The sequence below is a fragment of the Cyprinus carpio genome, chromosome B4 (assembly GCF_018340385.1).
Source record: "Cyprinus carpio isolate SPL01 chromosome B4, ASM1834038v1, whole genome shotgun sequence".
Lineage (NCBI taxonomy): Eukaryota > Metazoa > Chordata > Actinopteri > Cypriniformes > Cyprinidae > Cyprinus > Cyprinus carpio.
The window spans coordinates 10,267,693-10,293,635 of NC_056600.1; the positions used below are offsets into that span (position 1 = coordinate 10,267,693).

Sequence of the window (25,943 nt, forward strand, 5' to 3'; positions counted from 1 at the left end):
CAGCTTTCATGACAGGCCTCAATCAATTATTACAGTAGCTATGTAGAAGAAAAATATTCTTACAAAAAGTTTCCACAGGATGAACGAGTACATTTGCACCTAAATACATTCCTACCCTTATTTTACCCCGTCTATTTAAGTCTCTGAAGAAGTTGAACAAGGCTATATTAGGCTTGAATAAACTATTACCTTATGGGGCTTCATTTTTGATGAGATGACTTTCCTGAAATAGTTGTCGTCATACATCTCGTTGTCGAAAGCACTTCCACAGGCATTACGACCATATGGGTGCTTCATTTTTCCCCGCACTCTTGTCGTTACATTAATTTTCAGAAACTGTAGCTGTCACTTAATGCCAGAGTTAAATCCTGCACCTGCTGACTGGACTCAACTGGACGATCGCTCCTGTACCCTGAACTTAACTTTCTCCAGAAGACATTTATGTGGATTTCTTTTTACTTGGCTCCCAACCATTTGATATCCTTGCTCCTTAGAGATTAACCTTTATGCCCTTAATAAATGCTCTATATTGACATCAAAGGAATGGGGAAAATGGCACAAGGCCGTCTGGGAAGAGGTCTGGGAGCTTCCTGAAAGAACCCAGGCCTGTGCTCTCCTAAGCGAGAAGCCGTAATCTGGGCTGAGTGTATGGAATTTACCGCTCGTCTTTGTCTTTTTAATTAAACTTGAGCACAGTTTGGAGGCTATTTGACCTTTCTCTGCCCCCTCTTTGTGAGGATTGCCATAGGTCATTTCCATGCATATATTACCTCATTTGAGCTCTTCTCTGCTTCTAGTGTTGTCCATGATCCACTCGGATTTACAGATTAAGCAGAGGTGCGGCTGGAGAATATCGGCCACAAATTATATCTGCTGTTGACCGGAAATCTTGAAGATCAAGTATATCATTTTAGGGAGGCCTGACTAAGCGTTAGCAAGCAAGAGATGTGTGCTTTTAGAAGAGTTTATTAGTTCTGTATGGTGTGTAACTGTCTTTCTAATATTCAATTTTAATTTGTTCAGTTCAGTGTTCTTTTACAAGAAGAAGCATTGCCTGGCACAGCTGTGGCTGGGGATGTGGTGCCACTGCATCCTTGGCTGGCAACTCTTCTCTGCCGGCATGCGAGAGTGTGATAACCAGCCTTGTGGCTTGACACACCGAGATATGCAAGCCCCTCTGCCGCCCCCAGAGCTTTGGCAGACACCGATCGGCTTTTGTTTCTGTGTTGTGCACTTGGAAGCCATCCGCCATCTTGGCTCAAAACACAGCATTTTGAAAACCTTGCGGCTCATTCTCCAGCCTCCTAGTGCAATCCCTCCAAAACCAACTCCTCTTCTACCTGTGATAAAGCAACAGTACCAGTCCAGCAAACAAGAGAGGAATGGATTCCCTGCCCTGAGAGGAAGGCCGATAAAATAAACCCTACTTCTCTGAAGCATCGCCTTGCATGGCCTGGTAGCTTTTAAACTATTCACAAGGAATTGTGCAGAGTAAAAAAGACAGCCAATGTTGTTGTAGGATCAGACGCTCAAAGTTATTTTGGCTGGTGCTTTGCCATTAGGTGTAAACACGATTTGGTCTGCATCGTAGTCTCATAAAACCTACAGCTTCAGTTTACGATTTTCTCTTCAAGTTCAAGTGGCATAGTCAGTAAACCCGTAAGCTCTTTTTTTTTTTAAATCCCAGCTGTTTGCCTGAGAAGCACATCAGTGGCTAAGATCTCAGACTTATTGTTTAAGGTGTTCCCACTCCTTGCCTTCGCAATTTCTGAACATCCAATTATTTAGTACAGCTTTGTCTGTCCCTGGTCCAAGCAAGTTCCCTCTCTCCAGACCTGTCCACTATGCTTACACCTTTAGACTGAAGGCACCAGTCCTTTTTACTGTGATAAGTTTGCAGAGACCACAATGCCTCTCAGTACCCAATTTGAACATCGACCGCTGTCTCTCACACATGCAAGTTTAACATCCAAACAAAACAAAGCACCACTGCACTAACTTAAACCTCAGACTTTCTCTGAAATGCTAGCTTTAGGGCTCTGTATGTGTTACCCTCTCCCATTCTGGAATATCTTGCCGTCTTTGCCTACGTATGACTGGCAGCTCTACGGACCTCCACAAGGCAGTCAACTCCACTCGCTGACAGTTACACTGCAGTTCGTGAGGACAGGCTTGGTCTCAGACCCTCAGTTGCACAACCTTAGTAATGAGCCTTTTATGGAGATAAAGAAGGGGAGGATTGCAGCAGATTCTTTCATGGTAGTCAGGAAGTGGTGGGGGTTTAGTGGAGGAACCTCCAGATGGTGATTGGTCCATGTCAGCCCCACTTACAGGGGCTTGATTTGGATAGGGAGCGCAGTGCAGCGAGCCCCCTGTGCTCAACCCCTGAGCGACTTCTCAATTAGTGTGCTGCCTAGCGGAACTGTGAGACGCCGCTGGATGCTCTTCACCTCAGCCCCACAGCTCCAGGCACACAGCATCTGCCAAAATATCTCATATGATCACATGGTCAGGCTTATTTTGCTGTGGATGTTACATCAATACACATGCTTCTATCGAGAGCAGCAGACCAAAGCGTAGCCTGACTGAAAAGTGCAGCAGGCACACATTTTTTTTTTTCGGTATTGGTAAATACCTGAAGAGCACTGCTGGCAAGACATTAAATGGTTTCTCTTCTCAAAATGATTTCATTATTCTGACTATAATCAGAATGTAGCGTTCCCCTTTATATTTAGGTGTTATATCAAGTATTTTTTCTTAATGTTAATGGTGAAACCAGTCAGACCCAGTTGCTCAACTGTACTTGTGTAAAATGAGATGTAAATGCAGCCGTTTTAACGCCCTGATTTATTCATGAGAGAACCAAAGGAAAGAGAAGAATGCAAATGAGGCGCTCAGGTTTGCCCTTGAACTGGACACATCCACAAACAAGTCCATCTCACCAAAAGAATTAACAACTTTATTAAATCATCTGATATACTGTAGCCCTTGTGTAAGTGTGGCGGTTACTTCCTGTGTAACTCTATTTCAACATTACTAGTCTAGAGAAGCGGTCAACCTCACCTGAATCTTCCTATTACAAAGATCTTTAGCTCTAGTTTTGTTTTCTTATACATTTATCATTTTCCCTCTTCCTTCCTTTCACTTCCTTTTTTCTTTTCTCTCCTTCCTCCCTTATAACACCCTTATAATGCATTCCTAAAATCACAACCAACCTCTTCACAATAAAAAGAGAGGGAAAAGGGTGCTACTGCCAGATTGATTGTGCTGAATCACACCACTTTTCCATCTACTTTTAATCTCTAAATGCTAAAGAGGCAAAGTGCGCCAAAGTCTGTACATGCCATCCCTATGTTTTCTCAGCCTAGCTCCTCTGCATTAGCCACGCGTGTCCTGATCAATCGCACTCACCAGTTTGTCACTTTATGGCAGCTCTGCCTGAGAGAGTGTCGAGCTGTTTTCCTGTGACTACTAGCTCTCTGTGCACATTGCATGTTAAATGCTATCACTCACTGGCTTTTTAAACGTCAACACAGAGAGAGCACAGCTGAATCTTGTCTGTTTTTATTTTTTTTTATTTTTGTATTGCATTGACCAATTCAGAGTAAGCAAAGGCACAAGAACTAACATTATACTCTACAGTGAGATGATAAGCTCACACAGACAAAAAAAGTAAAAAGGAACATGATGGGCAAAGCATGCTAAGCATCTTTCCTCCAATCAAAGTTACTGCGGCATCCCTCCACACTATTCGTTCCAGATATTTGGATTTGATCAGGCCCATGGCCTTTGTAAGTTCTCATTTAAAAAAAGCAGTCTGCTCTTGTCCTGTTCATTAGAGACCTCTCCATTGTCAGGCTTGGATAGCAAGATCATTTGCACTGATTCGCTTCTCTCTACCACCAATCTGCATAAAAAAGAAGCATTACACCACGGGAAGTGTAGGTGCTGCTGTCCGTAACGCATTACTCTGATACCCATATGTCCCCGGCACAAAGCAACAGAGGGTTTTGATACTAAGGGGAGTGTGTATAATTAATTTGATTTTGAAAAGAGGGAGGTGGGTGGAGAGAGCGGGGTGCCGGTTAATGTATTGATCAAGAGTTCATTTGGCTTTATCTTCGTCCTACTAATTACTTTACTCTGAATAATATCAAGGTGGTTTTCATTTTAACTGCCACTGGGAATTCCTGGGAGAAAAAAAAACAACATCCAATATATTTTATCAGTGATTAAAACATTTCAATCATTGGGTCCACAAAAACACCCCTCAAGCTCAATGTGGGGCAGCATTCAAGATTCTGTCTAATTAAAATCCTACATTAAATATTTCTTAATTATCTTTTTCAGTAAAAGAAAGGAAGGGAAAAAATTAAACAGGCTGGTTTTGAAGACCTTTCCACGGATGGGATCTGCAAATCTAGTGCTGCAACAATATGAACAATATTGTTTTTCTCCTTTCGTACAGTCAAAACTCTACATAGTTAAAAAATTACATTGTTTTACACATCATTTATTTAAAAACTTGATTATTCAGTCATCTTTGCTTTGTTACTTATATAATTGTAACTTAATTAAATTTCTCTGACAAGACATCTGAATTCAAAATGGATAAATCTAAATAGGTGCACATTCAGTATAGTAATAGCATGTCCATCCATCATTGACAACATAAAATCTATTCAAACTCAGTAAAGCTTGTACAGTTCAAAACAACTTAAGAGACCTTTTATTGAAGCATTTTTTGCATCAGTTGTACTGACAGACTTGAAGCTTCCAGCATGTAGGAAAAATATATGAAAAGGTTTGTAAAATGATTCAAAATAAAAACCTATACAAAAACAAACTGATGCAATTAAATATAAATATCTATAAACATATATTTTAGACACAGCCAGCGTCAAATAACCTGAAATCTTTTTTCCGAAATTCTACACCGATACGTAATACCAGCTTTTTTTTAGAACTGAATATCATTCTCAAATAGTGCAAAGCTCTGCATACAAGTGAGTGATAGAAGCTCTGTCCATTATTTTAATAATCAATATTATAGATTTAGGAATCTTTACTGGATAAAAACAAAGCTGTTCATTGTCAAATAACAGCAGCAATTCTTTTGCCATGGTTTTAGCAAATGCATATATTTGCTTTGATCCAAAGCAAATTAATAAGTCACAAATGTGCTGTGCATTGTAATGTCAAATTAAAACTCATTATATTTTTTGGCTGAAATACAAACAGTGTCTGAGTGTCCAGTTTCTGGCTGCAAACGAGTGATTTTGATCCTTCAATAAGGCCGAGATGTTTTTCCTTTCATCTCATTCTCCCTTTCTCACAGTTTCTCGTGTCTTGTGACATTTCAAACAGTGGCTCGAAGCAGGAGGCCTCCATATTACGAACAAATTCTCATCTGAGGAACAGATGGTTTAAGTCTTGCGTCCTCAGGAAATAAATTAACAGATAAAGCTACAGAACAAAGAAATCCAGCGTCCCCTCTCGCCTCTATTTTGTGTTAAATGAGATGCCGTGGAGATGTTAAAAGCTCTGAAGGCGTCCTGTAATTGCTATGTTGTGCTTGGAAAAAAGCTTTGCCACCATTAACCTCTCCTCAATACAATTCACTTCACATGTCTGGCAATTACGTGGCCAATAATGCTCCATTCTTGCAAATGTGTGTGTTCTTGACTCCCTGTAATTAAATTGGGCTTTTCACATGTAATCTGAAATTGCGGATAGGTCAAAATGGGCACTTGTAATCACCATCGATCGAATCTGAAGTAGAGGTGCAAATACTTAATCCTCTATTTTTCTTCCGTGCTAAATTGTCCTGAAGGAAAGGTCAGGGATTCAGCTAAGAGGTCATGGGTTGGACGGCATTGTTTTCTCCCTCTTTTCAATCCTTGGCAGAAAATGAGTTCGCAAAAACGAAGAACATACAACAAACACTCATTTTTGACAGCTCTTTCAACTTCTTAAGAGCGAAGGGCAACTCTTTTAAAAAAAATAGACCCCATCTCTCAAGTAGATTATGATTTAGAGTATCGAAAAGTTGTTTTGCTCCCTCTCTAAAATGACATTCGCTCTTAGGTGATGTATACTTCAAAGCATTTCATGTAGCCATAACTATCATTCACCAAAGGCCACATACACTGCAATGCATCTTTCCAGCATTTTCTATGAAGTTAGACCTTTAGAATGATCCATTTAATGTGCCGACACCTACACAATGCCCTAATGTGACAGCTCAACACGTTTATTCGGCAATGCCATAAAAAAACCGTAGGACGTTCTTTGAGCAATGATTTTCTCTATTAACAAAGCAGCAGAATATGTCAGCCCTGGTTTAAAGTGCTAAATGCATGAGTTCACAAACAGTTTGGTTATTAACAAAAGTGACTGCCTGAAATTATCAGGTAAAAAAAGATAGGTAAGCATGCGCATTGAGAGCAGCTTTTTCATAATTATTCCAGTTGTCAATTGTTGTGGAAGATGGCATCTTTGATAATTAGTAGGCTATTGCAGGAACAGAAAAGGTACTTGACTTTAGTTATTTGTTCATTAAGACAGTATTTGTGTTGCTTCTGACTTATTAAATAATTTGCCAATTTCAAATTTCCAGTTGTCAATAGATATAGAAGTTGGCATCCTTAATGATTAGTTGACTATTAGAATTTAGTGTTTGATAACTTCAATATTCAATTTCTGTATATTTTTCCAGTTGCTGAAGGGAACAGGCAGCTAAATATGACATTTATTATAATGGGTCTGTGTGTTACTAAATTAAGATTGTTTTAAGGTCACTTAAATTAGAAGTTGTTATTTTTTAAAGTCAAATAAATGTTAAAATTGACAGCTCTCAACTGTACTGTAATGTTGAAAGGCTACACTCAATGGTTAAATAATAGGGAAAAAAACAATTTCATAGAGAATAGTATCAGTAATACTCTCCTTCAGTCATGAAAAAGATGCCATTAAACAAATATTTAAAATATATTGTCTTTTTTACATTAATTTGAAGTTTACATGTGAAATTATTGCAATATAAAAGTATATTTAAAAACTTTAATGTTAGGTGGGATTAATCATGATTCATTTATAAAAAATGTGTGATTAATTAGTTCATTTTTATCAATTGACAGCACAAATGTAATTAAATTTATCTGACAAGAACATTTTAAAAAGTGCATGAAATAAAGGGATGTACATTCAGCATTGTAACAGCAGATCCAGCCATCATGAACAATAAAAAAATCTATTCAAACTCAGGAAAGCTTGTACAGTTCAAAACAACTTGGGGGGGGGGGTTGATATGAATCTTTACGGTCTTAATGAAAAGTCAACAACATACTTTAGCTAAAGTTTCTCAATGGTAGTGTAAACCAACACCCTTTTTACCCTGTCAAAGACAGCTCTTTTCACAGCAATCTGTTTTGGTACATTTCCCTTTAAATGGTAATGAGCTCTGCTCACCCCGCCCCTCTCTTCCGTGGTGTGACGCGCAGTTCACTGAGACACTGTAAACTTTAACCACATTCATCATGAAACCTGATAACTAGCACATTGTTAGGAAAGGCGATTTGCAAAATTAATTTAAAAAACTTGTACTCACTTCTTCTGGAGGTAAAACTAGATCACGAATGATTTGCGCGAAGATAGACGTATTTAGGTAGATCAGGGGCGCTTTCCCTTCAGAAACAAATGTTATCCACTGCGTCTTCAGCGACTCAGATGTCGGGAGTAAATGATGACTGCTATGTTCATTATTACATCCAACAACAAAACACCTCAGTCGCTTAGGAGCCATTCTTGTCTACAATCACTCCGGCATTGAAACAATGTCAGACCGATGACTGCTCACTCAGGGCGGAGCTGTGATAAAACGCTAGTGTCAATCAACTATTGTGGGAGGGGCCTTGCCCTGTGTGATGTCACACTGGCAGGAATCTGAGAACAGCTTGATTTTAGAAAGGGTTTTGGATTTATCGAGATTGTAAAAAAAAAAAAAACACACTGGATGAATTTTTAACATTATAGGGTGGTTGTGTAAACATACTGCCAAGACACATTTCAGTTCAAACAACATGTAAAAGTTAATTTTCTGATGATCCCTTCAAGAAAACTTTTTCATTTCCATTCGGGCTAAACGGTTTTGAGATCATTCGCCTGGACACATTATGTTTTTGGATAGTCCCCTCCAGTTGAGATTAGCTTAATTAGCTGTGAAGAGCAATGACTCGTGGGACTGCGCATGTTTGGTGCAGATAATTGCAGGGCTAGCGTGGCACACCCTGGTGCCCAGCTTGCAACTGCAGGTGGGTTGGCACCGAGAAGTGCCTATCAAAGTGCACATCTGGGCCCTGCGGGGGTTGAAAACTTTCATTACACCCCTCTTCACAATACCCCTCCAAATCCCCGCACACCCCTGCCAGATTTTTTCTTGCTGAAAAGCCCTGGAAAGTGTTTTTGTATGGCGAGGGCATAATTATTTTGCGTTTCGCTGTGATTTTCACTTGAAAGAGGCTTTGCACCTTTCATCTCGGCTGTTTATTGAATACACAGATGCGTGAAAATATTTGACTGCCATTGTTTTTTGGGAGTCCATTAAAGTCAGCGTTTTATCTCCTGATACAAGTCTCTATGTTATCATCTCATAATAGCGGTTTCTCGAGTCAATTCCTCAAGTTGTTGTCTTCTTAGAGAGCTGTTTACAGTAATTACCCTGTTGAAGCAGATAGAGGCAGTAACTTTCGATGTCAGAAAACAATTACCCTTTACTTTCAAGAAGAATTTCTGTGCTCGATCTCACGCCCCGGTTGTAAAAACCATCTCCGCTGTGCTTTTACCGATGTGAGAGAGAGGAAGAGAGAGTGAAGGGCCTAATGAGTGAATGATGTTCATGTGATGCTCATGAGTTTTAAACACGCACATGGTCTTTTCTGGGTAATTATCATGGGTCTCTGCCTCAGCCTAAGCAGGCTGACAGGTCAGCGGAGAGCTGTTCTATCTGCCCTGCAGTGGAAAGCTGAGAGGCCCATAATTCATCATTAGGATATCAGAGTCCAGGTGCAGATTAGAACTGATTGAGCCAGCAGCCAGGCAAAGTCAGGGCACTCAAGGAGGAAAATCTTATCCCACAGACAATTCCCAGGTCACGCCCGCTGTAATTGAAATAATTTTGCCCCAAGAGTTGTTTAATCTTCGAAAATCACACGTGTAGGCGCTAGATTGAAGAAAGTACATGTTTGATAGCATCTGCCAACTGGTCCCTCCTGCTTTTTGTATTGGGTTGGGTGATTTTTCTTTTAAATCCAAATAGTATCAAAACTGAAAGCTCATTAAAGTGGAACATTCTGCCATTTCTGAGGAAAAAATGGGTAATTGCAACTATTTAACTTTAAAAATCATAATCAAATAGGCCAAAATGTTTTTTTTTTATTTTGCTCTTATTAACAATAATTATAGACAGTAGCATGTTTAGGCACCACGCAATTGCATGGGGCCCTGTGGTCCAGGGGAGCCCCTGCGGAACGTGAGTCGAGAACCAGGATTTTCTTGGACCGGTGTGTAATTGGGTCAATGCCAGACTACCGTTAAGCTTCAGAGCAAACAATACTGAAGGGCGATTTAGAAACAACGCTAAAATTATTCTCATAAACCGATCTCAAGCTGATGTGTAGATGTGTGATGCATGACATGCAGCGGCACCGTTTCAATCTCTGTACGGCACAGGTAATTAAATTATAATGCTGAAGGTGAGGTTGAATTCATATTTCTTAATTAAATAACTTACAAAATAATTTGAAAACTTTCTGTAAGGAGTATTTTTACAAACAGCATGAGTTCTGCGCGAGCTCTCTGTCTTTCCATCTCAAAATTCGCAAATGGCTTATCACCACATCGTGTCTGCACTATAAGCGATTATACTGCACGGTTGACACAGTTTACATGCATCATCACTAAAGTTTATAATTTGCATTTCTTTAAGTTTGACCTGTAATTAAACCATTCAGTACTCATGTGCGCTCCAGAGAGCACACTCAACAATTGCCCCATTATAAAAACAAAAATACACAGCATGATCAAACATTTAATTACATATTTTTGAAAAAAATAAAAGTCTAAAAATTCCCCCTCCACCACTCAAATAAAAAAAAATAAATAAAAAAAAATTCCCTCCCACAAGAGTCTCCTAAGTGGGGAATTCACCCCATTTTCAAAAATGAAACTCAGGCCCTGAATGAATGTCTGTAAAAATCCTGATTGGAGTATCACTATAAATAATTCAACATGTTAATAAAAAGAAGCCTTTTTTATCATGTAGATAAAAACAGAGATCAAAAAGTACCTCTAAAACAGAGAGGGACACTCTCTGTTAGGAGAAATCACACCCGCTCCCTGAAAAAGTCAATATATTAATTGTCTTAAATAAAAATAGCTGGAGAAGCCAGAATTCTCTATTACATTCTGTTGTGCTCCTGTGCACATGATGTTCAAATATGTTGTGCTATGGTATGCTGAGGAAACCTTTCTTTGAAGGGCCTTTTTATTTAAAAAATGTGCTTTATGTGCCTTTTTCTGTTTGCTTGGAGGCATTTGTAATCTGCAGTAATAAAGTAACTTTCAATTTTCAATATCTTTTTGCATCATTTATTTTTGCACCAAATTATAGAGAGTAGTATGGATAACTGTATCGATAAGCAGTATTGTAAACAAAACCAAAAATGTAAACGATACCCATCCCTACCCCAGAATCAATCTCAAAATCCACCGATGGTTGCCCCCTAAAAAACTAAACAAGCCCCTGATTATAGAGCATAATCAATCATTTGGAAACCCCAAGAAATCACTTTTTTGCCTTTTATTCCATATGTACTATCTTTTCAGGTCATCTATATGCTAGAGTACTGCTAAAAGCTGACTATTTATTTCTAAAACCTTTTCTCTTCATCAGATTCATATTTTTCGTCAGGATAATAATAAAGCAAAAATTCTGATGACTCATTCTGCACTGCAGAGATTTTTGTCCAATCAGATGCTCTCTAGAATGAAAATGCCCCTCCCCCAATAACAGCTGAAACTGACTAGCAAGTAGCAAATCATGACTGACTGTTTTAAAAACAAAAAGGCCAAAAAGTTCCTTTTTCAATATAGGAAACACACCTAGGACAGAAATCTATGCTAATCAAGCAATTTAATAGGGTCTTCTATTGTTTTAAGTTATATTAAACATTAAAAAAATTGTCTTAAAAAAAGTAACGTTAGTAAAGTAAAATAAGTCAAGATGATGCTTCATTTTGCTACTAGGTAAGTGCAACCCCCCCCCCCCCCCCCACTCGCTTAGATGCTCATGACACATGCATTTATATGCTAATAAATAATAAAATCACTAGCAAGTTTATAACTCAAGACCCCAAACACTTGCAGTCAATATTTGTATCCGAGGATCGATCCTCTCTACAACATCAATAACACAAACATCAATATTTAAAGCTATAACCTGACTTTTTTAGGCTCTCCAGCCCCAACTCACAGCACCCCAAACACTGACGTTAAAGTTAGTGCTGATGCTAACCGCAGACACAGCACCGCACGGTAGCAGCAAGAGAGCCTGCTGCTCGAGACGCAACAAATCATTTGTCTGTTATTAACCCTGAGCCTGTAATTATGCAGATTGCCATAGATTTTCCCTGGGTGCCGAGAAGTGAGATCCAGGGGTTGCTCTCAGCGTGGCAGGCGGACGCAAGAACGGCCGCGCATTACTGAACTTGCCACATTCATCACTGTGACTGATGGCACAGGCGGCCGGTCCCCGGGTCCCGGTGGTTAATGTAGTGGGTAATTAACTGTCATTTGCCTGGTAATAGGCCGATGATCAATGGTTTGTGAGGAAACAAATTCTAATTCGGCAGCTGATGAATGCATGCTGAGGCCAGAGCGATTGAAGTCGCGGGGGTGGCGGCGGGAGAGAGGAGCAAGATGGAGAGAGGGAGCCACTGTCAGAATTTCAAATGCTTCTTGAGGTGGCAGTGTTATCATTCTTTCTCTTTTCCCGAGAAAAAGGAGGTACAGAAAGGAGAAAGTAATACTTAATTTGTTGCCCTTGATGTTCAGAAAATACCCAAACAAATGAAGCGAAAAGAATACAGGCCTGACGTTTCAGATAAACGTTATGCTTTGCTTTGCTCAAAATCACATTATTATATTTTTGTAACCTTTACAGGGCCCAGGACCCCCTACCCAGACTCTCTGCTAGAAAGCCCAGAATAAAAAAAGCAATATTTTCTCCATTATAAATTTAATTTAAAACATTATCTACCAAGGTTGTACAGAATTCAGGCTCTGATTCAATTCAAGAGCATCGGAATGACAGGAAATAGAATTGAACTGTAACTGAATTGGAATTCCAAGAAATTCCACGACAAATGAAGTGTTCTTGCACACTGGCCCACAGAAGTTAATGTATTAAACTAAATATAAATTTGTATAGGTGGCATTTCATACCTCATTCAGATGTATCTGTCTTCGAAGCTTTCCAAAACAGTTTAAAATGTGGTAGCAGTTTATTTTACAGTGTCCTTGTTACATGTTACATATACTTACTATAGTAGTAACAGTAAAATATGCAAACTTTCAAGCAACTTACCCTAAACCAAACCCTAACCCTATAGTTAATGTTCACTTTTATTGCTCAGTACTTAACTTTATAATAAGTCTGTAACAAGGACACCTTAAAAAAAGTGTAACCTTTAATTCTACTTCCTTACATTCAAACTCGAATTGCAATTCTGCATCATGTTTGCTACCTCAATTAATAGTTGATTTAAATTCAGGAACTGAATTAAAATATAAAAGACATTCTTAATTCCATTGTGAATGGTGCAGAACCCTGATTACTGCACTGGATCATTATGTCGAAAATTAGAAATTGGTTAATAGTTAGTAATTATATGAAAATGGACAACTGGTTGAAAACCCTGAGTGTAAAGGGTCCCAAAATGACACAGTTTGGACCATAACACTGTGTCTCATTTCTTTGTCTTATCTGAATCACTTGCATATTAGAGCCCTAGAGGGGTCTCGTTTGATAGGGAGTAATTTACAAGGATTTTGTCGAGCTGGATGAGAATATTGAGGTGACATAGCTCATGCATTTTCCATTGGGGCACTTTCTAATGATTACAGTAAAGCTGCACGCTTGAGCCTTGCTTCTGCGACCACTAGGATAAAACCTTGTGGAATAATTTAATTGGTGTCTGTTTTCCTCTCATCAAATAGGTGCCATTCAGCTGTGAAAAGCTGCTGTGCACCTCCAACACCTTTTGTGTCCAATCAGGTGGTACTGATTGCGCATTCTCTTTTAACTTATGAATCCGAGCTGCCATGAATTTTAATTTCACGCTGCCTCTTCAGCCTGCTAAAATATACATGCTATTTTGTCAGCCTTTATGTCAAAGGAAGTTTGATTTCCTCTATAACACTCTACAAATATTACACAGCCACTGACCATTGACTGAAAACCGGACTGAGTGATAAACTCAGTTGTATGTTTTCTTCACCCTACGGAACATAAATGGGAAGACCTGTCTGCATTTGTCTCCGGACTCTCAGGTTTTTCTCTTGCAGACTGCATTTCTCTTGCATTTAGAGAACATGCACCTCCGAATTCATTACAAGCCATGCACGCTTAATTTGCCACCTCCCTTGAGAGCCATTAGCGTCTGCGCCATCAAACTGGCAGACCGGTGAAAGACAAGTGGCAGGTAGGGCTTCATCCGTCTTACCGCCCCTCCCCTTTTCCTGTAGGGCTGAGAAACAGAGCTCTCTGAGAGTCTCCTGTATGGATGCTTGTGGCACAGTTCCCTACTTTTAGCATCAGTGGGTCTTTTAATATCTGTGGAGGTTCACCACTAGTGGTCAATATACAGTAGGTATATTATAGATATTTTATAAATGTACACATACATACATATATATATACATATATATATATATACATATATATATATATATATATATATATATATATATATATATATAATAAAGTTTAGGCTCAATTCAGTTGGGATCATTAAGAAATTAATACTTTTATTCAGAAAGTAGCAGTACATTATTTATATTATTTTACATTATAGTACAAGTAATTCTACAAATAAAATCTGTTTCTTGAGCATCAAATCAAAATATTAGAATCATTTCTGAAGGATCAAAATACACCAAAAAATTAATTAATTTACTAATTTGTAAACATTTAACAAACATTTTACTGCTTTTACTATATTTTTTTATAAAAAACATTTTATTAAAAAGCTATAATTGAAGGATGACTAAAATTTTCTTTGCTGTAAATTGAGCTGAACTTGTATCAAACATTTTTAATTCTAGTGTTTAATAAAAGATGTACAGTGGTTATTCAACAAAGACGAGTTCAGATATGTAAATATGCTAGCTTGCAAAACCATTTCACTCAATTCTCAAGACTCTCCCTTTTCACACGATCTAATTCAACTCAAAACTCAAAAATAATGGGGTATATTAATGTGCTGTGTGAAAATATGAGCCAAGAGTAAATCTGTCAGTTTCGAAACAAGGGAAGCTAAAATCAGCCGTCAAAATGAAGCTGCAAAACAAATTCCCCAAAGAACATCATTGTACATCAAGATACTCCACTTACATCTAGTTTCTGATGGATCACAATCCATTACATAGAAAAAAATACAGTCAGTTCTTTAAATAAAAACACAACTATTGATTTCTCAGTGCAGCACATGTAATACACAGCTAGATTCTCAGGTGAGGGCAGTCGACTTCGCTCAGTGCTTTGTGTGTTTGCAAAGCACAGACCTCTGTCCTCAAATGCTCAAAGCAAAAAGGCATGACTGTCCAATTCCTGGAAAGGTATTGGTTACTTTAAATTTGCACGAGACAAGACATTTTGAGCTCACAGCGCGCTAGAGTGGCAAACCCAATACTAGTTTGATTCAACCTGATGACAAAAAGACCTTCAAGCATAATTTTTTCATATGGATATCATCTATCATTTATCAGCTGAAATCCAGCTTGTGCATTAATGCGTCTTTTCTTTTCAGAACATGCATTAATGCACCATAATCATTTTCCTTATATAAGCGAGTTATCGTTCAGTGTATCTATCATTCTTTTTTTCATTTGCATTAAGATCTTTGATATATATAATTGCAAGATGCGAGTGGAAAAAATATGCCTCATCATTTCATCTCTTTCATGCTAAGGCCTTCTGGCTATGTACTTTTTCTGAAAATAGTGGAGACATGATATCACGAACGTGTCTATATTTAGACAGCTCAAAGAAAAAGGCATAATTCCTTTAATTAAATCGGCAGCAATCCACAGGACGAACTCTCGTTTTCTTTCTCCTCTTACCTGAAAAGCTATTGGAGATATCCTTCATCGTCTCAAGGTGTGTTGACAGTAACCTTTAATTTTGTAGGTATTCATGAGAGTACAATCTATCTGCTCGGCTCTTTTTTATTTGCCTGTGGGAAACATAGTTTCTGAAGGTTAATAAACAACCCTGCATATCCCAGGCCCCGAGATCATTTATCAGATTGTGATCTCTTACAGAGACGAAGAGTGGCATGCAGTTTTATCATTTTAACAACGACGGCTAAAAGTGCCCGAAGAAGTCCGCCTAATAGGTTATTTTGTTATATGATTTCGTTATCAGATATTTCTTTTCCCCCTTCCCCCCTTTACTCGGTCTAGGTCGTGGTGGAGTAACAGCCATGAATCCCTAATGAATCCTCTCAGTAATGTCCCGCGAGCGGGCTGGAAAATAATAGGCTCGTCCCTGGGCAGCGGCTCTGTGGTGCTAGCCTCACCCGGCCCGGACATCTCCATGATGGTCACATCGCACTCCACTTATGTGTTTTGTCTTTTTCAACCTTAAATATGGTTTAAAAAAATGCATTATGGGAAATATTAAATTAGGCTTCGTATCGACACTCTTTTTTTGGTTCTGTTCACAGGCTCTTTTTGTTCAGTTTGATTCATTTTGTTCAATTGTACATATTTCAGCTATATAGTCCATTTTGTGTTCATATTTATCAGATTTCATATGACTTCAAATAAGTATCTCAGGCAATGCTATACAGGGAACCTTGTGACAAAAATATTAATTAAAAAAATTAATAGCAAATAATTGCAGATATTATAATCAGTCTTGACTAAAACACTGCTATAATTTATATAATATGATAACTTGTGTAATAAACCCATAAATGGGAATGGAAAAAAGATGATTCATTTAAGGACAGACTCATAAGTGTCATTTGTTTGTGACTCAGACTGCAGTGGTTATTTTTAAGGATTTGATTCATTAATATAATGTCATTAGAACAGGTTGAACAGTATGTTTTTGATTCATTAGTAGGAACCGGTTCCAAAGAGTCATTTGTTTGTGAACTGGACTACACTGTTTTTGATTCACTAAAAGAACTAGTTCATAGGAGTCATTTGTTTGTGAATCCAACAACACTGTTTGCTCTGTATGTCTTTGATTCACTAGAAAGAACCGGTTAATGAGAGAAATTGTTTGTGAATCGGATTACACTGGTGGCTTTTTATGTTTTTGAATTACTGAAAGAAAAATAAAATTGACTTCATAAGAGTCTAATGTGAACTGTACTAAGCAGGTTGCTCTTTATGTTTTTAATACACTAGAACCTTTCATAAAACTCATTTGTTTGTGAATCAGACTAAACTGGTTGCTTTGTATCTTTTTGATTCTCATAAAAGAACCGGTTTATAAAAGTCAGTTGTGAATTGTATTATACTGGTTGTTCTCTTTGATTCACTATAAAACAATCATCCATAAGAGTCATTTAAATCACCCAAACAATCCCATTTCAGTCATAATGATTTGGTTGATCCAATGGTTCTGACTCTAAAACTTCACATCTTTTTCAATCTATCAGGTTGTTCGGTGTGACAGGGAACTGTGCGGCTTGCAGCAAACTCATCCCAGCATTCGAGATGGTCATGAGAGCCAAGGAGAACGTTTATCACTTGGACTGCTTTGCCTGCCAGCTGTGTAACCAGAGGTTAGTCAAATCATTTCGAAGTACTTAAACATATGTATCTCTGTGAAGATGTGCTGAGCCTTTTAAAACTCAAAGGCTGTCTTGAATCCAAAGCATCTTACAGTACATTTACTACAAGGACGGTCCTGCTTGACCCCTCTATCGTGTCTTGCTCAAGGGCAAAATGGTGATAGGGAATCCCAGCAACTCTCTGGTTCATGAATCAAACCTTCTAGGGTTTGAAAAATGACCTTCGGATTAAAGCCCACCACCCTACCACCAAAAGACGGTTTGGGGAGATGTTTTCTTATCCAAATTACATCAGTGTGTTTACTACAAGTACAGTCTCCCTGGAGCAAGAAGTACATTGCTCAAGGGCAAAACAGTGATATAGGGGATAACTCTCCAGCACATGAATCGCCCTTCAGGGGTTTGAACCAGCAACCTTTGGATTGCCATCACAGTAATATTAAAGTATTGAACCACCATCATTTGCAATTTTTAGTGATTCTTACCAACACCTCTGAACCACAAGCCCACATGTGTAACAATCACCCTACCACAGAAAACTGCCATTTAATAGACATGTTCGTATCCACAGTGGTTTATAGTACATCTCACCCTCAAGCATTATGCCTTGCTCAGGGGCACAGTGATTATCAGGAACAAACTATCACTCAAAATCACGAAATGCCCCTTCTGGGGTTTAAACAAATAACTTTTGACAGTTACAACCACTGCCGATCATGTTAGGTTTGAAAAGTAAATAAGTATTTCTATTACATTTGACTTTATTAAATGTACCTTAATTCTAAACAGTAGATTATTATTGTGTTTTTAAATTCATTTTTTACATTCTGTCACCTCTAATTAGCTTACATCCTTTTTGTTGCAGTCTGTCATATGTCATGAGAGGCCCACGGCATGCTTTTACACAAATTCTTCTATGGATATTAAAACAAGAATTGTCCTTAATCTTCTTTTCATGTTAAAATTAATAGTTTTTGTTTTTTGTTTTGTTTTTTTAGTAGTTCACTATCAAAAACAGCTATTTAACACTTCAAAAATCACTTTCTTCAAATTGTCTTAATTACCCTCATTCAAACTAAGAAAAATATCCCAATTTACTCTAATAATAAAAAACATTTCCAAATAGAACGAGGCCAAATAAAGAAGAAACCTCATGCACGGCTGTTCATTAGATACCTGCTTCATACAAACACACAGGTGCCAGAGAGCAGTACACATGAGAGGGGCAGATTGCAGGATCCGGTTACGCTCAATTAACACCAGGTTATTGTCTTGCCACTTCACTTGACTGCACGAACCACGCTCACCTAATCTAAGAAGTCAGTTAATCTTCATCAGCAGAGTCACAGACAGGTCCACCCGCCGGCCCAGCATTACAGCCCATTTAGAGGCAGGCAAATCTTTCTTTTTACATTAGGCCAGCCGATCAACTGTTTAATAAAATCTGCGTCAGTCTGCTTTACACGCTCTGACGAGGCTTCTATGCATCTTTCATTCACCCATCACAATTTCACTGGTGTTCACCAAAAGATTTATACCACGGAGCCGGTGCTAATTGCCCATATCTCAGACTGAAGCTTGAATTTCCTGTCAGTTTATTGACATTTTTTAATGTTTTGGTGGAGAGATGGATGAACATGGGTGTCCTTCGCAACAAACTCACATTCAGTGGTCCTAAAAAGTATTTGGATTCTAACACCATCCTTAAAAATGTAATGTAATAACATAATAACGTAATGTAATAAATCCTCAAATAAATTTTCTATTAATCAAAAAGTGATTGCAAAAAAGGTCATTGTTTATTTGATGCCACTTTGGTTTCTAATTAACCAATTTAGTCAAGCAATTCGTTTTCTAATGCACTGAAATTCATATATGCAGCTTGTACACGTCTAGTCTTGCATATAGCCATATCTTCAGACTGATGGCAGAAGGTCTGGGAACTTTGGCTGCTTCAGGCCGTATGGTCATATGACTGACAGGTAAAGCAACCAATCACGTTTCATGCTGTGTCATGTTTATGGGCGTGGCAATGTCGCCACAAAAACAGACCGCTGTGTAAAACTCTTGCTCATATTTTAAAGATTCTATGCTGCGAACTTTACATTTTTCACATACTTTTGAAAATCCAGCATTTGGTTGATCCTGTTAAGCTTTTATCATCAAAGTTGTAAACATGACAGGCTTTTAACTCCGTGTGGGGGTGTGGCATCACAGCATCTTAAAGAACGCGACACACATCTCCCGGAAATCCTGTATAATTTAACCAATCGAATGACGACTTTGAAACTTCGAAGTGTTTCCAGTTTTGAGTGTGCTATGCATCAGACGTTCAGCCAGTGGAGACTAGTACATGTCTAAATACGCATAAGGCCCAGTATACATATACAAACCACTTAAACTAACACAGATCATAAAGAACTTCCTGCATCGGCTCTCCTATGGTCTAAACACTACCCGAGAGAGCACAGCATCAACAGTCTGATATGCAAACACCCCCCATTTGACCAAGAGAAAATTAATTTGTCAACAAGCTGACGAGACATTATCTCCACAGACACCCGCCACCCGACACGTCTCAGACACTTTGTTGTTCTGTCAGTGCCTTTCAAGAAAGCCTCGCAAATTTTGATGGACTCCTAAGAAAGAGAAATGGATGGCGGGGCTTTTCATGACGCGTCCGTCATTGTGACAGCTCGCCGCATTACCCGAGTACAGCCTCAGTCCAGTGATGCTCTTTGATAAACATCAACACAAACAGCAAGTCTGTCTCAAGAGCCTTTGATGGAAGGAGATCTTTTGGGGAAACACATTGCGCATTATTGTTTTCACTAGCCAGTTGGGTGTGATTTCATTTTTTCAATCTGTTTTGTTCTATGCACTTAGTGCTTGAATGAAAATGATGAATAAATAAGGGGTAAAATTACTCATTTTTATAGTTCAAGGACTTTCTGTATGCTAATATATCTATAACAAAATTAACTATAATATTTAAAGTCACAAATATTGATGACTCATCTTGTACTAAAAGATCTTTGTCCTATCAAATGCTCGCTAGAATAAAAATGCCCCGCCTCCTTTCCTTAAATAAGGGTTGTTTTGTTATTTCCATTCCCTTTTTTCATCTATTTCCCTTCTACCCTGCTTTCTCCCTTCTCATCTCCCCTCTTCAAACAATATTAAAGAGGCCATGGCCTTTAAAAGAGCCATCTAATCCATCTTACAAAACGCTCTTCTCGCCATCAGTGACGTGGGACAGGCATTCTGATGCTTGGAGCAGGCTATCGGGTTGGTAGAGGTCACGCCGTATAATTATGCTTCTCTATGAGGGTCAGTAATGTTCCGACATTACCGTTTGATGCTTAAATTATTACAATCAAGCTTTTAATACAGCTGGGCAACCCCTCCTTTTCCTCACACACATCAGCAAGGCCATCATCTCCTACAGAGTCATTTCATTAGTCAGGCCACACAAAAGCACCATTAAATACCGCTCGTGATTAGCTTGATTTCCACAAAGAGAGTGCTGAACTATGTCTGGCTCACATATATGAAAACCAGAAACTTCTACATAATATGGTAACAAATCCTAATATTCAAATCTTTCACTTTTGAAGCATGTGACTGTTTGGCTTTTCCTGCCTTTAAAGAATGACTAGCATTTGATTGTGAATTTGACTCATTAGTTGGACCAACTACATCTATATACCATTCTTTACTAAACACGTCAGTGTTTTGAGTCTGAATGTAAATCAGAGCCACTGAACGAGACTGATGAAAGGAAAATTGCAGTATATTAGTGTATTGCTGTCCAGGGCTGTCCTTAGTGTACGCGGGGCCCCCTCGGTCCGTTCGCAGTTTCGAGATTGTGTTTCCCCTCGGCCTGTTCACCACGGGGCCCCCTCAAAGCTTGGGGCCCAGTGCAACTGCACCAGTTGCACTACCCAAAGGATGGCTGTCATTGTTGCTGTCATTGTTCATAGTTTCTTTAAAATAGTTTTGATAGGTCTTTATGATTCATTGGAGTCAATGAGGCGGCTTGTTCAAAACACACAAAAAGACATTGTCACCGCCTAATGCTGTAACAATGTGACCTGAGCCCATGAACAAATCAGTGAACAAATATTTTTGGAGGATGGACTCAAAGGATTCATTGAGATGAATCAAAATCGCATTGACCTATTATATAGCAAGCTGTGCTCATACTTTTTGTTAAAAATGCCAATTTTTCACAATCTTATCACATTGTGATGATTAAAATCAAGTTCTGCCCAAATTACATTAGGGAAGCTTCATGTCGGCTTATGTTATTTTACTATTATCTATATACTATTGTAGATTTTTTTAATAATTAAAAAAATTAAATTATACATTTTTAAATAAAAATATTAAGCTTTTTATTTTTTTTTGTCAGTTTTAATCCTTTTTTTAACTTTTTTTATATTTAGTTTTTAATATTTCTACTTTCAATTAAGTTTATATCTATCTATCTATCTATCTATCTATATCTATATATATATATATATATATATAATATATATATATATACAAAAAAAAAAAACATATACAAAAAAAAAAAAAAAAAAAAGATAGATAGATAGATAGATAGATAGATAGATAGATAGATAGATAGATAGATAGATATCCCAGAAATATATGTGTATGTGTGTTTGTATATCTATCTATATATATTTAGTGATTATGAGCAATTATTCATGGGTTGGATATGATCTGTTCACCTGGCTTGAGGTTATATCCTCAGCTTGGTTAACAGGGATCGGGGTGACAGCTGCGGCGGTGAGCGCGAACACAGTGTGTTTGTGTGGTTTTGAGACTCTAGCCGGCAGTTAGCCACAGATCAGCCCTGAAGGGACAGCTAATCGATGAGCCTGTCGTCCGCTCAGGCCTCATCAGCCAACCTCAGGAGTCCCAGTTCCTGGTGATGAGCCCGGGCCGCGGCGCTCTGAGGCCCCACGGGAGATCCGGAGAAGGCAGAGGCCTGGGTGGCAGGGCAGGGGGGTCACCGGTATGGGTCATCGTCCTTGTCGGAAAGTCTGAAAAGCCTGAGCCAAATTGGGCTGCACGTGCGTCAGGGACTGCGGTAACTAAACTACGCCACAGACGGCGGTCTCGTCCCCTCAGAGACGTCTGCAAACCTCAGTTCTAGTCATCATTCGTTAGAGGAAACCATGCGGTTGCATTGCAGACACTGCGGCAGATCTACTCTATTCTGTCGGATAATGTCTTGTTCATATCCGATGACGTTCACTTTCTTTCTCTCCGTCTATAGACCTCCCTCCGTGATTCATTTCCTCTCTCTTTTCCCTCACTCTTTCAAGTCCTCTCTCCTCCACTCAGCTCCAGCATGTTATTTCACAGAAGAGGAATGTTACTACTCTAGTTAACACAGACCTCAGAGGCAAATAGCTGACGAAGCCATACATCATTAAGTCCACTGCCTTAGAAGCCATCTTTTCTTTAACAAGATGGGTCTCAATAGACATATTCATCATTACTGTCACACCTGAGGAAAAGGAGAGAGGCAGAGAGAGGGAACGACGTAGAAATGAAAGAACAGGAATGTAACCGAAAGACTAGAAGAATGTAAAGCCATTGTTAATTAAGAAAAATAGAGCTGTCAATCAATTAATAATTAAACTGATTTAATCAGAAGGATATTCTGATTAATTCATCAGATAAAATTGCATTTAATTGAATATATCTATAAATGTTTTGCTTAGAAAATGAAGACAACTGAAAGACTTAGATTTTATTTCTTTTAATAATGCTATTTTTATTTTTTCAATCTTGAAAATATTATTTATTCATGAATTGTTGTAATTAAATAATATTTTTAAATTGATATAAATTATTATTTTATGAAAATCATTGTGACAGCTGAACGCATTTAATAGTCAATTAAGAGCCATTTACACAATTTTTTGGCATATTTTTAAATCGTTTAATTAGTTTGGCAAAGGAAAGTTGCATATAGTCAGCTATAATTGCACAAAAACATAGGGAAGACATTATGCAAAAAATAAGGTTGTGCTTCTTAAATTGATCAGTTGGAACCTTACATTTTACAATAAGGTTCAATTTGTTAATGCATTAGGTATCATCGACATTTTTACAGCATTTATTAAACTAGGTTAATGTTAATTTCTAAATATACTATTGTTAATTCATACTCGATACAAAAACAACCACACCAAAATACAGTAAATCATAATAAATGCTGTTGAAGTCATAGTTAGATCATGATATTTAATGCATTAACTGTTAGCAAATTAAACCTTGTTGCAAAGAGTTACCAATTTAAATTATATATATATATATATATATATATATATATATATATATATATATATATATATATATATATATATATATATAAAATATAATTTTTTATTTTTTTTATAACTTACAATTTGTAAATGTAATTTACACATGGGTCAGGGGCATTATTAATTATGTTCATTTTTATCACATTGTTTTCTTTATAATTTATCACACTCAATTAATGTGTTAAAATGGCAACCTTCGAAAAAAACAAAAACATAAAAAGCCTCAAATTTATGGTCATACCTGAGCAAACACTATATCAAATGCATTCACTTTTTTTCTCCTCCACTTGATGGGAAATACTAAAAAGCAATTAAAGCAATCTGAAGTTGAACTCATCTGGGATGAGAGATTGAAAGGGGAGGGCAAGGGGGACGCATCAAACTAAGGGTAATGTAGGTGCTCGGAAACATGTGGTGATCGGTAATGACTGCACGAGCAGAAAAACGGAGGGCAGCGCAAGGGCATTTATTACCGCTACCTCTGATGGGCTGACTGCAATATCCTCGTCATAATTGGCACACAGATGTCACAAACGCTGTTGACATTTCACCAAGCAGAAACAATTTGGCGCTGCAAAACGGGGCGGCGACGAGGCTAAGAGGGAACAGAAAACACAGGCTGTAAATAAACACAGAGAGATCCTATTAGCCGAGAAAGCGAGAGAACGAACGAGCGAGATGGAGGTGCTCAGAAGAGGAGGTGGAGAGGGCCAGGATGTCAGAGAAGACAGACACTAATGGATTCCTGGCAAGAATGTGTCATTTAAACAGGACGTTTTTATTGGAGTGAATGACACCATTACATTAAGCACACCTCTGCTTTGTGTTAATCACCGTGTCAACAAGCGCGATTAATGGATATTACTTGTTGATACTTGGTCCAAACTAATGGCTGCGCCTTCCCGCTTGACATTGCCGTGTATAACAAATAAAAAAAAGTTTGCCGGAGTGTGTGTGCGAGGGAGGGAGGGAGGGAGGAAGCCGTTTACAAAGTATCCTAGCACTCGCTCATTGAATTCAACAATGGAAAGGGTAACAGCTCTTAGATTTTATTCAATCCCTCCTGAGGATGTTTGAAGGAATATTGTATGTTCAATACAAATTAGACAAACCGTTGATTAACACAAAACTGAATGTTCTCCCAATAAAAAATCCCAAAAATTTGAGTCACAGTGAAGCACTGGCTTAAAACATTTTTTAAAAATCATCTACTAATCTTTTGTGTAAAGACCCCATTTATAACATTGTTATCATGACAATGTACAGCCTAAAACTTTAAAAATTACTTTAAATATGACAATTTAACATCATTACAGGTCAAATAGTCCACGTCTTAAGAATTATTAAATGCTTTTATAAAATTAGGTTTACATTTCTGCTTTTAAATCCTGCACAAATAGGTTGCATTTTATTTCGATAGTACACTTTAGACATTCTAGACAACTACGTGTCAACTAACTCTCATAAATTTGCCATTACATGTCAGCTAACTCTCATTAGAGTATTAGTAGAATGTTAGGTTTAATGCTAGGGTTAGCAGAATAAGTTGACATGGTTGCAAAGATACTTACAGACAATAGAAAGTCTGTTGGCTGACTATCGAAATAAAGTGTTAGCAGATATTAAGCAGACAGTCTAGTAATACTCTAATGAGTAGCATTTGACATGTAGGTGCAAAGTAACTTATAGTTAGTAGAATGTATAAAGTGGACTATCAATTGGCGCCATTCACTTCCATTGTAAGTGATTTTTTCTTTTTTTTTAAAGAAGACAATGGACAAGTTTTCTTTGGTTATCAACAGTTATGCCACAAAGCTCTCAAGCATAAAGTCGTTGTGTAACAGAAGTAGTGTTTCTTCCATATATATATATAGACACGCGAGCAGAGAAAAATGTACTTCTCTTAGAAAACATGCAAATAAAGACAATTTTAGATGTTTAATTACTATTTGAGCATTGGGATCGCTAGATGAGGGCTTAATGAACTCATTTTTGTAAAAAGCTGAAATTTGACCAAAATCAACATTTTTCACTTTTTTTTTGTCTACAGCTCAAAATCAGCCAGTGCACATTCAAACTCATCTTGACAGCACAGGTCACATATATATAGGGCTGGAACTTGGTTCAGACCACTGGTTTTGATTAGATAAAGACAGATCTGAATGCAAGCTTGCAGTCAATTATAAGAAAGTGACAGTGTTTTGGCAAGGTACAAAACCTGTTACTGGATCTTTCAAAATATACCATATAAATATACCATACTATATACCAGGTCCTTTAATGTACTTTCCTTTAATGTTCTTATATGCACCCTTTAGTGTTAAATAAGGTATTTTTTCTTAAGCGTGTGCATTTTAAATGATTGGTTTTTGATGATATTTTGAAAAATTATGAGGTCAGAACTCATTTGAAAAAAAAATTAAAAAACATGCTTTGCTGGCCAATCCACAATAAGATCAGTAACATGCATTTAGAAAATAGATTTTCCATTTCCATTGCTGACTTTAAC

The 25,943-nt window shown here is 37.8% G+C and overlaps 1 protein-coding gene across 5 annotated transcripts in view; it reads left to right on the plus strand.

Moving 5' to 3' along the window:
• LOC109051850 (LIM domain only protein 3) overlaps positions 1-25,943 on the plus strand; it is a 45,490-nt gene that overhangs the window by 17,395 nt on the left and 2,152 nt on the right. For all 5 annotated transcript variants that reach the window (XM_042721907.1, XM_042721904.1, XM_042721906.1 and 2 more), the window contains one exon: positions 16,953-17,078. In XM_042721907.1, the coding sequence (XP_042577841.1) occupies positions 16,953-17,078 (126 nt within the window). The remainder of the gene's footprint in view (positions 1-16,952; positions 17,079-25,943) is intronic.